Source organism: Sceloporus occidentalis, unplaced genomic scaffold (genome assembly GCF_023333645.1).
Source record: "Sceloporus occidentalis isolate IW3139 unplaced genomic scaffold, rSceOcc1.0.p SCAF_7, whole genome shotgun sequence".
In the NCBI taxonomy this organism is placed as follows: Eukaryota; Metazoa; Chordata; class Lepidosauria; order Squamata; family Phrynosomatidae; genus Sceloporus; species Sceloporus occidentalis.
In genome coordinates this window covers 97571132-97587679 of record NW_028316987.1, presented here as the reverse complement: position 1 = coordinate 97587679, position 16548 = coordinate 97571132, and the positions used below count along the sequence as shown (strand labels likewise).

At 49.2% G+C, this 16548-nt stretch overlaps 1 protein-coding gene across 1 annotated transcript; it reads right to left on the bottom strand.

Annotated features, from left to right (window-relative positions):
* On the bottom strand, positions 1–14936 carry LOC149310221 (uncharacterized). Its single transcript, XM_089533901.1, has 3 exons — positions 14806–14936; positions 11564–11697; positions 1–5918 (listed from the first exon to the last, which is right to left on the bottom strand). Exons 2-3 carry the CDS (start codon positions 11658–11660, stop codon positions 2221–2223), a joined length of 3795 nt encoding a protein of 1264 aa, XP_089390027.1. The 5' UTR covers positions 11661–11697; positions 14806–14936; the 3' UTR covers positions 1–2220.
* Between the last annotated feature and the right edge of the window lie 1612 nt (positions 14937–16548).

The window sequence follows — 16548 nt, the reverse complement described above, 5'->3', positions numbered from 1 at the left end:
CAAACAGAGAGAGAGAGAAGTCGATTCATTCAGAAAGCAAATAATTGTGCTCCAGTTGGAATGGCAACTTTAAAATGGCTAAACTTCAGGCAATCAAAAACAGGAGGACACCTGGCAAAACAGCTTTACAAAACATGGTTTCTATATTCTAAATGGGAAAAAACATCTGGATTCTAGGGGGAAAGGGTTAATAAGCAAGTGTTACTGCTAATGAGGCAGTGATACAAGTAGATCAGTTTACAGACATAGAGTGTCATCCATCTCATCACAGTGAAAGGGTGTTGGGAAATGTAGTTCTTTCTTGAGAAAACTCAGGAAAGTAAGCAAGATTGTTTAATCTCACTAGCAGAGCTTACACAGCAGAAAAATGATGGGGCAAGCAAGAAAACATTTAGCTAGCTCCACTCCTTTCTCTTCCAGCCCCCAGTGTCCCCAATAAAAACCCACACTCACTTGGTTAAAAGTGAAAAAGGAAACAAGTTTACTTACAAAATCATGTGTATGAAGAGATACACAGGTCTAGCTTCATATTGCAAGAAAAATGAGGAAGAAAAAGTAGTCTCCATGCATCTTAAGAAAGATGCTCCCTCAGCATGCTTCCGCTCCGGAGATAGACATGCTGATGAGTTTGCAAGCAAGTTAGTACTAATGGTGATTCATCCTGCTGCTTCTTCACTCAAGACAAAGGAAATTAGGTGTCCTCATGGTAAACAGGAACTGAGGAGGGGGAGTGAGGAGGGGGTTGTTAGTAAGCAATGAACTACCATAGACATGCATTACTAGAAAGTCTTAGCATGCGAAGTTGCTATATCCCAACAAAGGGGAAATCAAAGCATTTGATTTGATTGTTACAATGAACACGTGTAAAGATTAGCGCAAGAATAACAATTCTGCTGTCATTTCAAAGAGGTGGAGGATAACACAGGCACAACGCAACGGATGGACAATGACCAGGCCAGAGTATGTAATATCCTTCACGGTGGTGGACAAACGCTTTCTCTGCAGCGATGGACAGAGGAAGGCCTTGCTGAGGACAGTGGCATCAACTAGGGTTGGCGTCACCCGGGGCAGTAACCCATGGTGCCACACATTTACCCCCTCCTGTATCACAACATTGTTGTTGTTGTTGTCGTTGTGATCTTTCAATTTGTTTCCAAGTTATGGTGACCCTAAGGTATTTGCCGCTTTGCGTGGAGCACTGCCACATAAGAACCAGGGGAGTCAGTCAGTCTGCCCCCTCCCCACATTTGCGTTGGAAAAGGAGCAAGGGCACCTCTCTTCGCCCCCTCCCTCCCTCTCTCTTTTGGGGAGGGGGATGTGTCTTGCGAGGCTGCTGCTTGGTCTTTCTGGGGGGCTCCTACTGGAATGTTCCCGTTCAAGGCATGGAAGGGGCACCCAGCTGAGGCCAAAGCCAAAGAGAAAGCATCCAGCAGACACCCCCTCCTCTCCAAAAAAGGGGCACCTTGGCAAGAACCAAGAAAGTGTGCTGGAGCCAAAACAAAAGAAAAGATGGAGGGGAGGGGACGTGGAGCAAGGGCTCTATAGGGGGGTCCTCCTTGTCCTCCTCCTCCCACTCTGGGGAAGGGCTCCCTTAGGGGGCATCTGAGATCCTCCCCCCACACAGAGAGACACAGGGGATGCCCATCCTGTTCGTTTGCCCCTTGAAAGAATGGGGCTGGGCTACATGGTCCATAGGGCCCCCTCTGGCTTTGGCAGCCTGAAGTTCTTTGGACCTCCCTGGCAGGCAAGGAGGGGCTGCTGGCGTCCTTCACCGGTGCCCTTGTTGAATTGGAGCCTGCATCCAAGTTCAGCCGAAAAGACTTGGCTGGCTCCTTGAAGAGCTCGCCCATAACAGACCATAAAGAAACTTTAGTATTATCATTATCATTATTATTTGGGCCTAATGTCACCCACCCCCGTCCCCCCACTGCCTTGGCTCTGGCTCAGAGGAGCCAACCCTTTCTAGGAGCCAGGTGGGCATTAAACTTCTGCAAAGTGTTGCTAGCCAATCCTTATTGTTGTTGTTTTGTGGGAAGAGGGCCCAAAACAGGGGTCACCCATTTCCTGGGGTGTCGCCTGGTGCGTCCCGTACCCAAGTGACGCCACTGGCTGAAGACATTGCTGGCACATCCTCCTCCTCCTCCTCTCTGAATGGAACCCATCTAATATGGAGGTGCTGGTGACAGCAAAGAAGCAAACGGAAAGGGGTGCATTACTGCCTCAGGAGGAGAACCAAGTTTTGACAGCCATCACACCTTCCTTTAATTTGCCAAGGCTGGAATTCTTCTTTTGCTCAGTCTTCTCATACATAACCTTTTCTTCGGGCAGAAGGGGCATGTTGTTAGCAATCTTCTGTATGATCTCAGCCTGCCTCCTGACTTCATTCAGGGACTGGATCCTCTCCTTGTATCCCGGCTTCAGCTCCTCCTTTTCGGCCATGATGAGCAGGTCGATGTACTCCGGGGTGGAGAGCGGGTTGGGCTTCAGGGCGATCTCCTGCAGGCGCCGCAGGCTTTGAGAGGACCGCTGGATCAGCTCTTCCAAGATATACTTGACCGCTTCATACTCCTGGCTGAGGTTTTCAATCACTTTCTCTGTGGTCATCAACTCACCAGAAGCACGCTCATACTTTTGCTTCAGCTCTTCATAGGTATGCTTCTCTTTTACAACTTTATAGGAAAACTTGTACTTTTGGTTGAAGTGGACAGTCCATACGCACTTTCCAGGACATGCAGCGCACCTTCCATTAGAAGTCATAGCTGCACAATTGTACTTTTGGTCATCCTGAGGAATTCCACAAGGATAGTGACAGGTGTAATGGCAATTCATACAATTTGTTATGAAATTCCCACTTCCAGAGATGTCCTCCTTCTCTGGGACAGTTTTTTCCACCTCATACTCAAAATCCCTGTTGGCCGCCATCTCATCCTTGTGTTGATCCAGAGCTAGTTGGGTCTTCCTCAGCTCTTCCAGTTTGACCAGACCTGCTTGGATTTGGGGCTGCAGGCCTTCCACAGCAGCTTCCAGATGTTTCCGTTCCTGGAGGACTTCCTTCGTCAAAGTCAAACTTTTAGATTCTAATGTGTTTGTTGAGTCAAAGAATGTCTTCATGCTCATACAACCCATTTCCCAAAACATCTCATCAAAATTAAAGCTGCCTCCACTTTGCACAGGATTGTTGGCAAAAAGAGCAGAATTATTGAACTTGAAGTGGACAGGGGTCCCACTGGCATCTTTAGCACATGGCACACTGGCTGTTTTAATGGCCTCCAGGACAGGAGGGGTCTGTCCATCTGCAAAGGTAACTAAGACTTGGATGTTGTCCTTTATATCTTTCCCAAAAATGGAGAGGACTGAGTCAAACACATATTTCTGGGCATGAGTTAAGCGAGCCAAGGAGGCCTGGACTACAATGCAGATGGCGTCTATGTGGCCAGTGCCTCCTGGAGTGGAGAAAAAGTTCCGGATCTTCTGTGTTATCGACTTATCATGCTCTATGCCCCTGGTATCCCCAAATCCAGGCGTATCAATAACGGTGAGGGAATAAGGAACTCTGAATCCCTTCTGATGATTCACAACATAAGCCGTCACTTCGGAGGTCTGGCTCTCCGCTTGGCTCCTGTTGGTCTCTTCGTGAATGAGTTTGAATCGGAAAGGGTCTTCCCATCGGACTCCCAGGATGTAGTTGACCATCCCGTTTATGAGGGTGGTCTTCCCGGACCCCGTGGCTCCCATCACCATGATGACTTTGTTGGGGGCCCCCAGGTTCTCCTTTCCCAGGTGATAGGTCAGGCAGGATGCTATGGCACCTGATGCCAACTTCAGCGGAAGAACATAGAGAGAGGGTTGCCCTTCTACCACCGCTTTGCTTGTTCGAACGTACTTAAGAGCTAGTCGGCCCTTCTCTTCTTCTTCTTTTAGGGAGGTAGAGACTTCCATCTCATCACTTGGAGCGCTTTGAGTCCCATCAGAACAGACAGCTGTCACTCGGAGTCTGTAGAGCGTCTGAGGCCTCAGTCCATCAATCTCACAGAACTCTGCTCTTTTCCTTGTCTTTATTTCATTCCATCTGTCTTTCTCTTTGTGAGCTTCCTCTCTGTACTCCACTTTGTACTCCTTTATAACAACTCCTTCTCCAATGACACTGGGACTCCCCCAGGAAAGAGAAACCATGGAAGACCCCACTGTTACTTCTTCGGGCTTCCCAGGGGGGCTGGTGGGAAGGGTCTTCACTGGTTTACTGGTCTCACTGGTCTCACTGTGGCCTGGCTTGCACCTAGCTGCGTACTGGAACTGGTACTCCCTGTTTGGGATAAGGCCTTTCAGTATGAATGTCTCCTGGCTGTCCTCCATATCCACTGCCTTCCAGGCCTCTTCCCCTGCGATCCTGGACTCTACTCGATAGCCGGTGACATTGGCCCTTCCATATTCAGCCGGTTGAAAGGTCAGCTGCACCTGGTCATGTTGAATTCCGCTAACAAGAAGAGGGAGAGGTTTTGGGGGCAGATCGAAGCTGCTGCTGACCAGCTCCCCGTCTTCATAGAGGTAAATGGACGCTCCTGGGTTCTCCTGGTCTGGCACAGAGGCCATCACAAACCGGGTCTTTCCTCTGGGTTTATTCACACGAGCAAAGTCCGAAATGGATCTGGCAGCTTTCCGAGCCTTTTGTTTTGTCTCTTTGTGCTCATGCCAGGCCTTGCATTTGGAATTAGCTTTTTCGTCCAAACCTTCTTTCTGAAGACAAAGCTGTAAAGTGGATAAAAATGGTTCCTCGTCATGTAAAGAAGTGAAGGCAAAGCAGAGGACAAAGTCATTCTGGGGGTCAAGCACGATTTCTTCCAGTTTGCTCTGGGAGGAGATGGTTTCTATCCCACTTAGGATAGTAAGGTACGATTTCACAAAATGGTTCTCTTGTTCCTTGGCATTCAGAAACTCATTGAGCTTTCGGCTGTTGAAGGGGGACTGGTTTACAGACCTCAAGATGTCCGTAAGCGCTCCTTCCTCTCTTCCTCCTCCGCGGATGGAAGGCAGGATTCCTGCCAGCTCCTTCTGGAAAGTCTGCCTGTGTTGCTTGCAGAGATCCTTGAAGTGTTGGATTTTCTTCTTGATTTCTGGGAAGGTGTCGGCAATGGGATTCTTTGCCAAGTCACTGCATCTCATGTCAATTTCACTGAGTTCCTCCAGAATCTTTTGGGCATCAAAGATCAGTGCTAAGCTGATTTCGCGCACCATCTTGGCTGCCCTAGAATCCATCTTGGTCAGTGGGTACAGCCAGACCATTATGGGCACGGCCTTCTTGCCGTCCTCTCCCACCATTTTGGGAAGAGTAGTGTACACTTGCATGGCATCCTGGAAACTCACCGGATTGCTCTCCAGAGAAAAGTCTCCGTGGAATTTGCAGCTGAAGTTTTGAGCCTGGGATTTCTCTCTCTCATCCATCTGGATCTCTGCTTCTCCTTTGATAGATATTATCTTTCCAATCATGACTTGGAGATTTCCCTCTATCTCTTGCACAGATTCTGAAGAGGAAACTTTGCGGTCAAAGACAAAGAAAGCCTGGGCCCCATACAAGATGGCGGTGACCACATGTGTGGCAGTCCCATGTTCAAAGACCGTCGGATGGGAGACATTCTGGATTCCCAGATGACTCATGGTCAGCTGTTCATACCTGGTGGTCGTCTTGTACTGTAAGGTGACTCTGGCCTGATGCTTGGACTTCTTGGTATCTTGGAAGTATTTGGCAGACCCTCCCACTTCGACCAGTCCTCCCAGGAAACTGGCCTTGAGGGAGGCTGAGACATTGAGGGCAGAGGCCTTGTCATCAATGGAGTCGGATGCGATGATCTCAAATTCAGTTTTTGGCTGGGGTCTGATGCTCACATCCTTCTGAAGCGAGTCCAGGTCCCAAAGGGTGATCCCTGAAATGGAGAAATGGAAAGAAGACAAAGCTCATCAACACTTGTGGGAAAATACAGCATGAAAGCATGTGAAATACCCATCTCTGAAAATAACAGAGGCTTTGGATGAGCTGAGATTTAATAGGAAAGTGTACAAGTATTGGAAGATGAAGTGAATTACCACAAAAGGAAACGTAGAAACAAGAAGCTAGATTTTGAAGGGAGAATGTCAAAAGGAATAAAGCTCAGAATGAGCTGAAGCTTGCAAGGGAGGTTAAAAGTAAGAGAAAGAGTAATTCTAATGATCTGAGGGATTGTTCTTATAGCCTAAATTCAGAGATACCTGCACTTAAAATCACAGAATCATAGAATCCTACAGCTGGAAAAGACACCAAGAGCCATCCAGTACAACCTCATTCTGCCATGCAAGAAGACACAATCCCTCCTCTGGACATGGTCCAGCTTGTCCACATTCTTCCAGACACAATAGTCAGGGTTGGGGTTGACCAAAGCAAAATACAGAGGCACAGTTTCTTCCCTTGCTCTAGACTGCATTCCTGTTGATGCAGCCTAGAATTTACTTTGAAATGGCCACCTATTGCTTCTCCTCCCTTCTTTCTTCGCCTATTCTGCTTTGAGAAAAACTGAACAAAGAAGAAATAATCACAATTCTGTTGTTTCAGCAACTGGAGTTGTAGGAGCCCTGGTGGCGCAGTGGTTCAATGCCTGTTCTGCAGCCACTCACTCAAAACCATAAGGTTGCGAGTTCAAGACCAGCAAAAGGGCTCAAGCTTGCATCCTTCTGAGGTCGCTAAAATGAGTACCCAGATTGTTGGGGGCAATTAGCTTACAGTTGTAAACTGCTTAGACACTGTTAGTTCAGTATGAAGTAGCATATAAATGAAGCTGTTTGCAAGGAGACAGCACTGACACCTGATGCAGAAAGCTGAGCAGCAAGCTTTTCCACATCCTTTGTGGTGCCCAGAATTGTGGTGCCCAGAATGGGACACAATTTTTCAGGTGAGTTCTGACCAGAGCAGAATAGAGTGGCACTATTACTTCTGTTTCTCTTCCATTTTTTGCCAGTGTCTTGTCCTGGTGATGCAGTGGTTAAATGACTGTCTTGCAGCCACTCACTCACAAACCAAAAGGTTGCCAGTTCAATACCAGGCTGGCATCCTTCCCAGGTCACTAAAAGGAGTCCCCAGGTTGCTGGGGGCAGTTAACTTCCACAATGCAAACCATTTTGGGAGTGCTTAAGTGATCAGCACTATAGAAATGTACTTGCTATTGCTATTATTTCTGCCACACACACACCAGGATTATAATTGACCATGGTATCCTTCTGGAGCGCCTGAGAGAGTTAGGAATTGGGGGCACTGCGCTCCAGTGGTTCCGATCCTACCTCTCAGGAAGGCTCCAGATGGTGCAGCTGGGAGACGTGTGCTCTGATAAGAGGGCACTTACATCTGGTGTCCCTCAGGGAGCCATTCTGTTTCCCATGCTATTTAACATTTACATGAAACCGCTGGGAGAGATCATCCGGAGGCACGGGGCGCGGTGTTATCAGTAAGCTGATGACACCCAAATAGTCTTCTCTGTGCCTCCGACCGATGCAGTGACCAGGGATGGCATCTCTCCTCTAGACGCCTGTCTGGAGTCAGTAATGGGATGGATGAGGGAAAACAGACTCAGTCTGAATCCAGAGAAAACAGAAGTACTTGTGATAGGTTCCTCAGGTCCAGGTTTGGAGATTTGTCCACCTGTCCTTGACGGGGTCACGCTTCCCCTGAAGGACTCTGTTCGCAGTCTGGGGGTGCTCTTGGACTCGTCACTCCACCTTACATCTCAGGTGGATGCGACGGTCAGGAGTACCTGTTATCAGCTCCAGCTGCGACCCTACCTGGGCCGGGGGGACCTTGAAACTGTAGTACACGCTCTGGTAACCTCTTGTTTGGATTTCTGCAATGCGCTCTACATGGGGCAACCCTTGTACCATACCCGGAAGCTTCAGCTGGTTCAGAACATGGCAGCAAGGCTGGTCACTGGATCTTCCAGGGCTAGCCACATAACACCGGTATTTGAAGATCTTCATTGGCTGCCCATTTGCTTCCGGGCGCAATACAAGGTGTTGGTTGTTACCTATAAAGCCCTAAATGGCTTGGGCCCAGGGTACTTAGAGGACCGCCTCTCTCCATATAATCCTCCCCGCACTCTCAGATCTGGGGATAAACATCTCTTAAAGGTTCCAGATGCGAGATGATCTGTCACCACGCAAAGGGCCTTCTCAATTGCGGCCCCTAAGCTCTGGAACTCGATCCCCAACGACCTCCGCTCGCCCCCCTCCCTAGCCCAATTTAAAAAAGGGCTGAAAACGTATTTGTTCAAACAGGCTTACCCCCAATAGCCCTATTATGTTCCCCTCCCCCCATTGTTAGCTTGGAAGTCTTATTATGTATTGCTGTTGTTTTTATGCTGAAATTGTAATGTTTTTATTGTATTTTTATCTGTTATTGGGATGATAAATCCCACTATTGTACGCCGCCTTGATCCCTGGAAAGGCAGGATAGAAATAAAAATTTTATTATTCTATTATTATAATAGAAATAGAAATAGCATTTACATTTCTGTACTGCTTATCAGTGAACTAGCACTCTCTATGTCAACAGTTTATAATCTGTAAGATCATTGCCTCCAAGAAGCTGGGTCCTCATTTTACTGATCAACAAAAGGATGGAAGACTGAGTCAACTTTGGAGCCCTTTGGAATCGAACTCACAACCTTGTGGCTGCAGTATGGGCATTTAACCCTGGCACCACCAGGGCTCCTTATAAGGTCAGCTCAGCTCTGAAAGGAGCCTGTGGAAGAACTGGAACTGCAGTCCAAGGGAACCCAAGTGCCAAACAAGCAGGAGCGCCCCCCTTTTAAGAAGGAGCTGCTGTTGTCCCCCTGGAGTTTCCCCTCTGTATAGGGTTGCCATGTCCCACCTGGGGGCGGGACAATCCCACTTTTGAACCGGGCGGGGTCATCCTGTCTCAGTTCATTCACTGACCCAGGTTTCCCCCAGGTCAGCTGCCGCTGCGGGTGGCTACGGCGGCTGCTGCGGCTGCCGCTCCGCATGACTGCTCCTGAGGCCGTTGCGCTGTGATTCACGCGCCACCCACTGCTGCTGCCACCACCATGGATGCGGCCTTTCCCGCCTGTGTCGGCACTTTTGCTTGCCCTGCATGCTCCTGCAGGGCCGCGTGCAGGGCTAAGCAGGAGGAGCTCCTCCTCCTGAGGCTGGCTGGCCAATGGCTGCTGGCAGGGGGTGGGACTTTTGTAGCTCCAGTCTGCCCCCATTGGTCAGCCAGCCTCAAGAGAAGGAGCTCCTCCTCTGGTCCCCACGTGGGCCAGCCCAGACCCGGCGAGGCAGCAGCGACTGGAGGAGGAGGAGGAGGAGTAGCAGGAGGAAGTAGCAGAAGGAGGAAGAGGGAGGAAGAGTAGCAGGAGGAGGAAGAGGGAGGAAGAGTAGCAAGAGGAGGAGGAGGAAGAGTAGCAGGAGGAGGAGGAGAAGGAGGAAGAGTAGCAGGAGGAGGAGGAGAAGGAGGAAGAGTAGCAGGAGGAGGAAGAGGGAGGAAGAGTAGCAGGAAGAGGAAGAGGGGGGAAGAGTAGCAGGAGGAGGAAAAGTAGCAGGAGAAGGAAGAGGGAGGAAGAGTAGCAGGAGGAGGAGGAGGAGGAAGAGGAAGAGTAGCAGGAGGAGGTAGCAGGAGGAGGAAGAGGGAGGAAGAGTAGCAGGAGGAGGGAGAGTAGCAGAAGGAGGAAGAGGAAGAGTATCAGGAGGAAGAAGGGGGAGGAAGAGTATCAGGAGGAGGAAGAGGGAGGAAGAGTAGCAGGAGGAGGAGGAGGAGGAGGAGGAGGAGGAAGAGTAGCAGGAGGAGGAGGAGGAATAGTAGGAGGAGGAAGAGGGAAGAAGAGTAGCAGGAGGAGGAAGAGGGGGAAGAGTAGCAGGAGGAGGAAGAGGGAGGAAGAGTAGCAGGAGGAGGAGGAGGAAGAGGAGGAGGAAGAGTAGCAGGAGGAGGAAGAGGAGGAGGAAGAGTAGCAGGAGGAGGAAGGGGGGAAGAGTAGTAGGAGGAGGAGGAGGAGGAAGAGTAGCAGGAGGAGGAGGAAGAGTAACAGGAGGAGGAGGAGGAGGAAGAGTAGCAGGAGGAGGAAGAGGAAGAGGGAGGAAGAGTAGCAGGAGGAGGAGGAGGAGGAAGAGGAAGATTATCAGGAGGAAGAAGAGGAGGAAGAGTATCAGGAGGAGGAAGAGGGAGGAAGAGTAGCAGGAGGAGGAGGAGGAGGAGGAGGAGGAGGAGGAGGAGGAGCAGGAGGAGGAAGCAGGAGGAGGAGGAAGAGGAAGAGTAGCAGGAGGAGGAAGAGTTAGGAAGAGTAGCAGGAAGAGGAAGAGGGAGGAAGAGTAGCAGGAGGAGGAGGAAGAGGAAGAGTATCAGGAGGAAGAAGAGGAGGAAGAGTATCAGGAAGAGGAAGAGGGAGGAAGAGTAGCAGGAAGAGGAGGAAGAGTAGCAGGAGGAGGAGGGAGAGGAAGAGGAGGAGGAGGAAGAGATAGAGATGGGTGCCATTTCCTTCGGTTTTTTTTCTAAAGTGCTTTTTCTATGTGTTTTTTGTTTTAATGCTAACAAGTCTGCCTTCTTTTGACAATGATAGCGATGATGATGATGATGGTGATGGTGATAATGATATCAGTCAGCTTCTGAGGCCTGTGCTCACTCTTTCTGAAGCCGAGACAGTGTGACTTTCCAAAGTGCCTTTTCTGTGTATTTTTGGTGCTTTTAATGCTAACAAGTCTGCCTTATTTTGACAATGATGATGATGATGATAATGATATCAGTCAGCTTCTGAGGCTGGCACTCACTCTTTCTGAAGCTGAGACAGTGTGACTTTCCAAAGTGCCTTTTCTGTGTGTTTTTTCTGCTTTTAATGCTAACCTGCCTTGTTGTGACAATGATGGTGATGATGATGATGATGATGATGATGATGATGATGATGATGATGATAGTGATATTGATATCAGCATTGATCTCATGGCCAATGTAAGTTGCTCTGATTTTTACAAACTCATGCGCCGTGAATAAAAACCCAAGGACCTTGACCAAGTAGACACTTCTGAGAAGTACAGTTGGGGTAAGAAACCTGAAGCCGAGGGCAAATCCACTTCTTGTTAAACCACCTTGACATGTTCAATATGCATAGACATGTTAACCCATGTTCAGTGTTAAACCCAAAGGGTTTGGTTATGGAATAAGCCTCTGAAATATGCAAGAAGCCATATTAAATAAAGCCATGTTCAATGCCCAAATGTGCTCTTGTGTGGGGGTTGGACAGAAAGGGAAGTACATTTCTGCCATCTGTCTAGGAATAATGCCAAAATGTCCTCCATTTTGAGCATGCCTAAGAAACATGCGTTTATATGAATGCTTTTTTAAATTATTAATTTTTTTCGTGTGTCCTCCATTTGGGGCTAAATTTTGTCCTACATTTTTTTACATTTGTCCCGGTTTGGAGGTTGACAGTTATGGCAACCCTACCTCTGAGTCTGTGTACCAAAAAGTCATGGCCCACCTCAGGCATTGCTGCAAAGGAGGAGATATTCCTCCACACAGAGACAGAGAGAGCCCAGCTCCTACCTGGGATGAGGGCATCTTTCCGGCAGTCATAGAGCATCCCCAGCTGGAAGGGGCGGCCCAATGCGGGCATCTCCAAGGCGTCTTCTGATCGGGACATGGCTCAGGTCCTCCAGGTCACTCTTCCATCCACCTCTCTGCCAAAAACAAGACATGTGAGAGAAGCAGGAAAGATGTTGAAGCACGTGGTGATGGAGAAGGGGAGAGGAAAGCCAAAGACAGAAAGGCAAAAGGGAGGCCAGGCGCTGCATCATGAAACAATGCCAAGTGCCTTTGCATGACTGCATGTCTTAGGAAAGTGCGACCCAAAGCGGGGGTCCCTGGCCTTTGGCTGCAAGTCCTTGGTGAGTTTCCAAGAGAGAAAGAAACAGTTGGCCCCTGGCACATGGGGCAAATATAATTGCCTGTCCTCCACGTCAGATAGTATGAGGAGCACCAAGATCAGAGGCTAAAAGGGCACATAAGAACAGCCGATAAGGATAGAAGGCAACTCCTCGCTCCATGGAAATACAGGTAAGTCCAGGGGCCCCTGATGTAGGATGGCACTATCCAGACTCCTGACGATGAAACCTATGGAGGACGTTGGGAACGGAAGAGAAAAGGTTTAGAGTGAACTAGGAATCCCCTTCTCCCAGAAAGTCTTTAAACTGCATTGTAATGCTAACATTAATAGCATAAACTGACATGTATAAAGTCTGAGCAGGAGGGAAGGATGAACGTGGCTAATAAAGGTAAAGAGGCAAGGGCTCTCTTTTAAGCATTTGGGAATCTACTAAATGGGGCTCTTACACAACCTTTGCAGATTTACTCTGAGTGAGGATGGGAACCTGAAATAATCCCTTTGCTTTAGTTCAGCAATTTAATTGTGTGAATGTTATGGCACACTTCCTTTTATCCTAGAAGTCAAAGATATAGCTGTGTTAGTCTGTATTATCAGTACGTAGATATATGATGGGGAGTGATGCGGCATCCCTTCCCGTTGCCCAAAGTGGGAGCCACAAGATGGTGCTCTGGTCCTCCAGAAGAGATGGGGAGAGACTCCTGGATGGAAGTTCAACCCCAAAGAGAGAAAGATAAGAGAGAGAAAGAGACCAAAACTGTACATACTTCCATGAGCATTTTTCAAAACAGAAAAGCACAAGATTTCTTGGACGCATTTCTGAAATCTAGATGTATGCACTCTTTAACTGAAGCATGGACATGCTTATGGACATTTTAGAGATGCTTAAAGATTTTCTAAGCACATGTGTGTGAAATTACACCCCCCCCCGACACACACACACACATACACACTGTTTTCCTCCTTTGTGTATGGATGGCTCAGCACAAACTCCATCCGATTCCTTTCCCAGGTCTGGAAAGTGCAGATGGTGCCAACCTACTTATTTAGCTCAGTGAATTCGCACTCGTTGCCCAGCTGCTTCACAGCTAGTTCTCTCTCTTCTGGGCAGATGCTGGAAAAGACAAACTCCTGGGGGAAATGATGCCCCTTGGGAGGCTGCCTTGCGCCCTTTGAGGGCAATGGTCCACCTCCACATCCCTGGCACAGCCTTGCCCTTTGGCACTCTCTGGTGCCCCAAGAGCAAATGGACCTTGTACATGAGCCAGAAAGTTATTAAGCGGGAGCAACGGAAGAGTGCTGCCATTCAGTCCTGCTGCAATTGTATTCCAAAAGGAGTGGACAAGGCTAGCCGGAAAAGATGGGTCATGGAAGTTGCCTTGCACCCTTTGAGGGCATTGGTCCACTTCCACATCCCTGGCACAGCCTTGCCCTTTGGCACTCTCTGGTGCCCCATGAGCAAATGGACCTTTGACAATGGCCAGAAAGTTATTAAGCGGGAGCAACGGAAGAGTGCTGCCATTCAGTCCTGCTGCAATTGTATTCCAAAGGAATGGACAAGGCTAGCCGGAAAAGATGGGTCATGGAAGTTGCCTTGCGCCCTTTGAGGGCATTGGTCCACCTCCACATCCCTGGCACAGCCTTGCCCTTTGGCACTCTCTGGTGCCCCAAGAGCAGATGGACCTTGTACATGAGCCAGAAAATTATTAAGCGGGAGCAACAGAAGAGTGCTGCCATTCAGTCCTGCTGCAATTGTATTCCAAAAGGAATGGACAAGGCTAGCCGGAAAAGATGGGTCATGGAAGTTGCCTTGCGCCCTTTGAGGGCATTGGTCCACCTCCACATCCCTGGCACAGCCTTGCCCTTTGGCACTCTCTGGTGCCCCATGAGCAAATGGACCTTGTACCTGAGCCAGAAACTTATTAAGCGGGAGCAACGGAAGAGTGCTGCCATTCAGTCCTGCTGCAATAGTATTCCAAAAGGAATGGACAAGGCTAGCCAGAAAAGATGGGTCATGGAAGTTGCCTTGCGCCCTTTGAGGGCATCGGTCCACCTCCACATCCCTGGCACAGCCTTACCCTTTGGCAGTCTCTGGTGCCCCATGAGCAAATGGACCTTGTACATGAGCCAGAAAGTTATAAAGCGGGAGCAACGGAAGAGTGCTGCCATTCAGTCCTGCTGCAATTGTATTCCAAAAGGAATGGACAAGGCTAGCCAGAAAAGATGGGTCATGGAAGTTGCCTTGCGCCCTTTGAGGGCAATGGTCCACCTCCACATCCCTGTCACAGCCTTACCCTTTGGCAGTCTCTGGTGCCCCATGAGCAAATGGACCTTGTACAAGAGCCAGAAAGTTATTAAGCGGGAGCAACGGAAGAGTGCTGCCATTCAGTCCTGCTGCAATTGTATTCCAAAAGGAATGGACAAGGCTACCCAGAAAAGATGGGTCATGGAAGTTGCCTTGCGCCCTTTGAGGGCATCGGTCCACCTCCACATCCCTGGCACAGCCTTGCCCTTTGGCACTCTCTGGTGCCCCATGAGCAAATGGACCTTTGACAATGGCCAGAAAATGATTAAGGGGGAGCCAGGGAAGAGTGCTGCCATTCAGTCCTGCTGCAATTGTATTCCAAAAGGAGTGGACAAGGCTAGCCGGAAAAGATGGGTCATGGAAGTTGCCTTGCACCCTTTGAGGGCATTGGTCCACCTCCACATCCCTGGCACAGCCTTGCCCTTTGGTGCCCCGTGAGCAGATGGACCTTTGACAATGGCCAGAAAATGATTAAGGGGGAGCCAGGGAAGAGTGCTGCCATTCAGTAAGGTTGTCTACATTACAAGAGGAGTCCTAGATGATGCCATTACTAAGTAGCTTCCTGACTCCATGCCCACCTGTGACCCTCAAGGCATTTACCTGATTGCAGTAGAACTCAGCTGATCCCCCTTTTCCCCTGGGAAGCTTCCCTCTGGCTTGCTGTTCTCTCCAGGGGAGCTCTCTCTGGTGCCTCTGCAAGCAGCTCTGTCCTACTGACAGCAGAGTTTGCATTCCTCCTTTGCTTTGTCCAAAAGTGAAAGTATGCAGAGAGGAGGAGAATCACAGCAGAAGGAGGGGAAGTGGAGAAGATAATGGGGATTTCCACAAGTCAGCAGTTCACCACAAACTCAGGCTAAAGAGGCAGGTATCCCTTAGCTCAGCAACACCAAAACACTTCCCTAATGTCCCTAGGGGTCGAAGAGTCGAGAAACTCTTATGAGAGGCTTAGGGAGCTGGGGATGTTTAGCCTGGCGAAGAGAAGGTTTAGAGGTGATATGATAATAGCCCTATTTAAATATTTGGAGGGATGGCACACTGAAGATGGAGCAAGCTTGTTTTCTGCAGCTCCTCAGTAATACGACACAATGGAGCTATGGATGGAAGCTACAGGAAAAGAGATTTCAGTTCAATATTAGGAAGCATTTTAGGTCTGGAAACCATGGAGCCCTATGAGGAGAGACTTAGGGAGCTGGGTATGTTTAGCCTGGCAAAGAGATGGTTAAGGAGTGATATGACAGCCCTGTATAAGTATTTTAAGGGGTGTCTCATTGAGGAGGGAGCAAGCTTGTTTTCTGCTGCTCCAGAGAACAAGACACAATGGATGCAAGCTGTAGGAAAAGAGGTTCCAGCTCAACATTAGGAGGAAATTCCTACAGCAAGAGCTGTTAGACAGTGGAATGCACTCCTTCCCTGGAGGTCTTTAAGCAGAGGCTGGAGGGCCATCTGTCAAAGGGGATGCTTTGACGGAGAGTTCCTGCATGGCAGAAGAAGGGGATGGGACTGGATCAGGGCCCTTCCTGGGGTCTCTTCCAACTCTAGGGTTCTATGATATCCCTACTCTAAATGGATACTTGGGGGGTTTTTTTGTTGCTAACTGCCCTTGACGTGACCTTGTCACGGTGAGCCATTGGCCATTCCCCCTCTGGTCACTCCTTCCCCCCTTGTCCGGTCCCCCTCTGGTCACTCCTATTTTGCGCCAGGAAAGGCATGGCCTTTGCTTCTCCAAGGATCCTGTTCGCATCTTCAGGCTACACAAAGCGAAAGGGTTTCATTAATAATGGACAAGCAGGGACCAAAGTGAGATCCAAGGGACCTGTCATTCAATCCATCGGTTCTTCTTATTCTGTTGGAAGAGTGAGGACAGCCTTCAATAAAGGAAATTACTCCGCTGACCAAAAGGCCATAAGGAACCCAGAAAGGCCTCCTCACTCAGGGCCTTCCTCCTCTTGCTCTTAGCAAGAAGGGATATCTCTCAAAGAAAAGGACAAAGCCTCACTCCTGGATAAATACACTCCACCATAGTACAGCATTGCATGAAGTCGGAGCAAATCTATGGCCAGAGGGGAGGCAGGGAGGCTTATTGTGGCTCATCTTGCGCATCAGCCTTGGCTAACCTTCCCCAAATGCTCAGAGAAATGTGTTCTGTGAAGGCGCCAGTCCCAGGACTTCCTCAGGAAAGGCTTGAAACCCCCCCCTTCAAGAAGAGGAAGCATCATGGCTCCTGAAGGCCTAGGGCTGAGCCTCATGATCATGCCCAGAACCACAAGCCCAGCATCAAGCGAAAGGCTTCAGGGGCCCATTCTTAGGGACACGAGCCCCCAAGCAACGTTAGGGAATTGGATC